Below are 4,257 nucleotides of genomic sequence, written 5' to 3' on the forward strand. Positions count from 1 at the left end.
ATCATGCCTCCTTCCCACCTACATAGTTCGGTACCTTAGTTATCTTATTCAACATACCTACATTGATATTGCATCTGTACCGGTTCTAACACTATAACTAAGGTCAACCCACTCATTTCATTCGTATTAGCGGACGAATTCAAAGAAACGCGCTGACAGGGGCTTTGGCAAGAAACCAAGTTGAGCCATCGTATCCCTGGGTAAGCCTACCAGACAGGTAAATCGATTTCAAAGAGCCCAAAAGGGACAGCGAAACGGCCTCGGCAAACAGTGGTCGAGGGATAAAGAAGGCATTGGACCATTCGTACGGCTAGCGAATCGAAAGAAATAGCCAACACCATCTCACATTTCCACATTCAAAACACACACCAGCAGCACCACTTGCAACTTCACACACTACAACGCCTGGGGTTTCAACGGGGCCCCAATCAGACAAGAAACGGCCGAGTTACAGCCAATTAAAGATACTCTTCTCCGAAACTTCCCCGCATACAACTTCTCTACGAGACAAGGGACCCCCTGGGCGGAGTAAGTGCACTCGAAAGGCCACTGTTCAAAGCACTTACAGTCTTCTTGACGCCTCAAACGGTCAAGAAATAAGTGTGTTAAACCCCCGCAAAGAAACAACCTTGCCTTGGGCTTCACAGTGAAATTTTTTATTCTCAACACCGAATAATTTCGACACGCCTTGGAGAGGCTTCATTGTTCTCTAGTACATCTGATATCCCCAACACCCATTCTTTCGAAGTATTTAAACTCCTCTCCACTTTATTTCAAACCTTCCTTTCTTCTTTCCCATGGCGAAGTCCAACATCGAAAGAATAGATCAAATCAAGACCCTACTAGAGCAAACCAAGTTCCGACGGGTATCAGTCCTACCAGAGGATACCCCTGACGAGGCAGACTCAGCAGATACGCCTTAAGATATCGCTAGTACCCAACAACTACAACATTAGACCAAGCACTAACCCGACGAATTCATGACTATGCTGAATGAAATTCGTCAGGAGAGAGACAATTTCCGCGAGGTTACTACTCGGTATCACGCCGTCGTCATAGAAAAGGACCTGGCCATGAACGATTTGTACCAGGCCCACAGAATAACCGAGGAGGCAAACCAACTAGCCCGAGACTTTCAGAAGGACATGACTTCCATACAGCGGAAAGTCAATAGCCTTGAGATACAGTCAATGAAAGACTCACGGCTGTCACCGATCGAGGAGGAACGCACGCCTAGACGTTCAAAAGAGAAATCAGTTAAGGTCCCAGACCCACCTCTATTCATCGACGGTAGCGACCCTACCTAAGACGACTAGTCCTCCAGAATAGAACAGAAATTCAAGGCCAACAGCGATCATTACCTTACCGAGGACTCCAAGATAGCCTACGTAGTCTCACGACTCGGCGGTAAGGCTGCACAACATACGATGCATAGAAGACTTCGGAACTCCACCAACCCGTACCAGTCTTTCACTGAGATCATGGAAGAGTTGGCCGATATCTACGAGAACTCAGACCGACGTAGTAATGCATTGCGTGACATGCAGGCTCTACAGCAAGGGACCCGACCCTTCATCGACTTCTATTCAGACTTTATTCGACTAGGCACCATCCTTAACTATAACGAAACCCTTATGCTGGAGAACTACCTTCCCAAGAAACTGAGGAAGAAACTAAAGAAGGCATAGCAGGTCGTAGGAGGTTTTACTACCTTGAAGGCTGCAAAAGAATACCTTCGGAAGCTGGATAACTCACAACGTGCTGATTACAAGGATTTTGAGTCCACAAAGGCCACTGTCAAGTCAACTACAACACGGACATCGACGACAGCACCCGCGGCCAATGCACGCCTCATACCCGTCACCGGGTCCAGTTCAAGTACGACCACTACGCCTCTGAATGTCACGACCGGTTCGAAACCAAGGGAACCAATGTGCTACAACTGCGGCAAGAAAGGCCACTACCGGAAGGACTGTACAATAACTACCCAAACCGAGGCCGGCAAAAAGGCCTTCGAGGAGGCACGACTCCACGCGATGGAAATAGACGAAGAATTCGAAATCGATAACGTCGACACCACGGGTAGCGACGGTTCTTCTTCGGATTCGGGAAACGAATAGCCTCTTCCAAAGTCACGGTAAGAGGTACTCATGAAGTGTGCCTGGTAGACACCCCCAATGACGCCCTGGCACGTCGTCCTTTCCGCACACAAGTCACGCTATCTTCACAAGGAAGGGAGTACTTACTTCAGGACTCTCTTATGGATAGTGGATGCACCGGTGCTTACACAGTCATAAATAAGTCCCTAGTCCCAGCGATATGTGAGGCCTTACATCTGGAACCACTCCCACTATCACGACCTAAACCACTAAGGGGTTACGACGGCCAGATCGCAAAACGACCAATTACACACTATTTACTCCCTACGGTAACAGTGGAGGGCCATCGAGAAGGAACATGTCCAATGCTAATTGCACCACTGAAACACGACATGATAGTTGAAAAACCATAGATGAACAAACACGGGGTAGTCCTTGACATGTTACGGGATAAGATACTCTTTCTACCCGGTCGATGTAATCATGATAGTAATCAGATATCAACAATGGACGAACTCCCTTTCCTACCAACTCCAGAGCTCCGACCACCCACACCACCCACCCCCCCACCTGTCATACTGAAACGACAAAGCCCTCCCCCACCCACCTACGACAACGAGACCGATTCGGACACCTCCTCCTCAAATAAGGACGAGAATAGCAAGGAGCCTGAGTCCATCGACATCGCTGAGATTAATGCAGCGGCTTATTACCAACTAGCCCGTGAAAAAGGCAACAAACTATTCACATTGACAATGAATGAGATCTATAACACACCGTCTGCACCACATACGCCTCCCACTACACGGACACCTCGCGGACCTCGCGTACCGGTCAACAAACCCTATCCTTGCAACTCAGGAAGGAAGTACAAAAGGTGTTGTGGTTCTAACTGCCCCATTCAGATCAATAGCACCGAAGAGGTTAGTCCTGAGGAGGTGAAACGTAAGTTACCTCCGGAATACCATGACTACCTCGATGTTTTCGACAGGACTAAGGCGGACATACTTCCCCCACACCGTCCTTATGACCACAAACTCGAATTCAACGACAGCTCCGACAAAACGAAACTTCCAAAAAGCAGAATCTATCCAATGTCAGGACACAAACTGGAACAGGTAAAGAAGTACCTGGACGAACATCTGAAGAAGGGATTCATAACACCAAGCCATGCACCATTCGCCTCACCCGTCCTGTTCGCGGAAAAGCCGAATGGAGGGTTGCGTTTTTGTGTGGACTATCGGAAACTAAACGCTATTACCAAAAGGAACCGATACCCAATCCCACTAATAGATGAGGTTTTGGCAAGGATCCAGGGATGCAAATACCTCACTCGGTTAGATATCATAGCCGCGTTCAACAAACTACGTATACATCCCGATAGCGAGGATTTCACTACTTTTGTCACCTCCCTTGGAGCATACAAGTATCGAGTCCTCCCCTTCGGTCTAACCAACGGCCCGGCCACATATCAACAATACATGAATGACATTCTGTTCGAATACCTGAACGATTTCTGCCAGGTCTACCTCGATGACATACTCATTCACAGTAAGACAAAAAAGGAACACATCCAACACGTCAGACAAATCCTCCAGAAATTGAGGGACGCCGGCCTCCAGGTGGACATCCTTAAGTGCGAATTCCACGTCCAGAAAACCAAGTTCCTAGACCTACTGGTGTCTATAGACGGGTTGCGAATAAACCCTACCAAAATCCAGGCTGTTATTGAGTGAACCACACCTACCAACCTCAAAGAGGTACAGGCCTTCATCGGATTTTGCAATTTTTACCGGCGATTCATTAGAGACTTCTCTAAAATAGTCAAACCCATAGTAAAACTCACGGCAAAAGAGGCCATATTTGATTAGTCCCCAGCATATCAAGAGGCCTTCCACTTCCTCAAAGTCGCCGTCACTAAAGCTCCAGTTCTACGTCATTTCGATAGGACAAAGGAGGCCGTCCTAGAGACTGACTCTTCCGACTACGTCAACGGAGGTGTTCTTTCCCAGTACGACGATGAGGGAGTACTCCACCCGATAGCCTTCTACAGCAAAAACCTAACCCCTACCGAATGCAATTACCAGATCTACGATAAGGAACTGCTGACAATCATTCGCTATCTAGAACACTAGCGCCCCGAGCTAAAATATACGGA

At 47.8% G+C, this 4,257-nt stretch overlaps 1 protein-coding gene across 1 annotated transcript; it reads left to right on the forward strand.

The window, feature by feature from the left end:
• Nucleotides 1–980: 980 nt before the first annotated feature.
• HO173_012997 (uncharacterized protein) lies at nucleotides 981–2,120 on the forward strand (the record flags this gene model as incomplete). The annotated part of the gene is made up of 3 exons (XM_037314826.1): nucleotides 981–1,262; nucleotides 1,317–1,524; nucleotides 1,699–2,120. 3 exons carry the CDS (start codon nucleotides 981–983, stop codon nucleotides 2,118–2,120), a joined length of 912 nt encoding a protein of 303 aa, XP_037158283.1.
• Between the last annotated feature and the right edge of the window lie 2,137 nt (nucleotides 2,121–4,257).

The sequence above is a fragment of the Letharia columbiana genome (genome assembly GCF_014066305.1).
Source record: "Letharia columbiana isolate WasteWater2 chromosome Unknown xfSc0000008_s0, whole genome shotgun sequence".
Lineage (NCBI taxonomy): Eukaryota > Fungi > Ascomycota > Lecanoromycetes > Lecanorales > Parmeliaceae > Letharia > Letharia columbiana.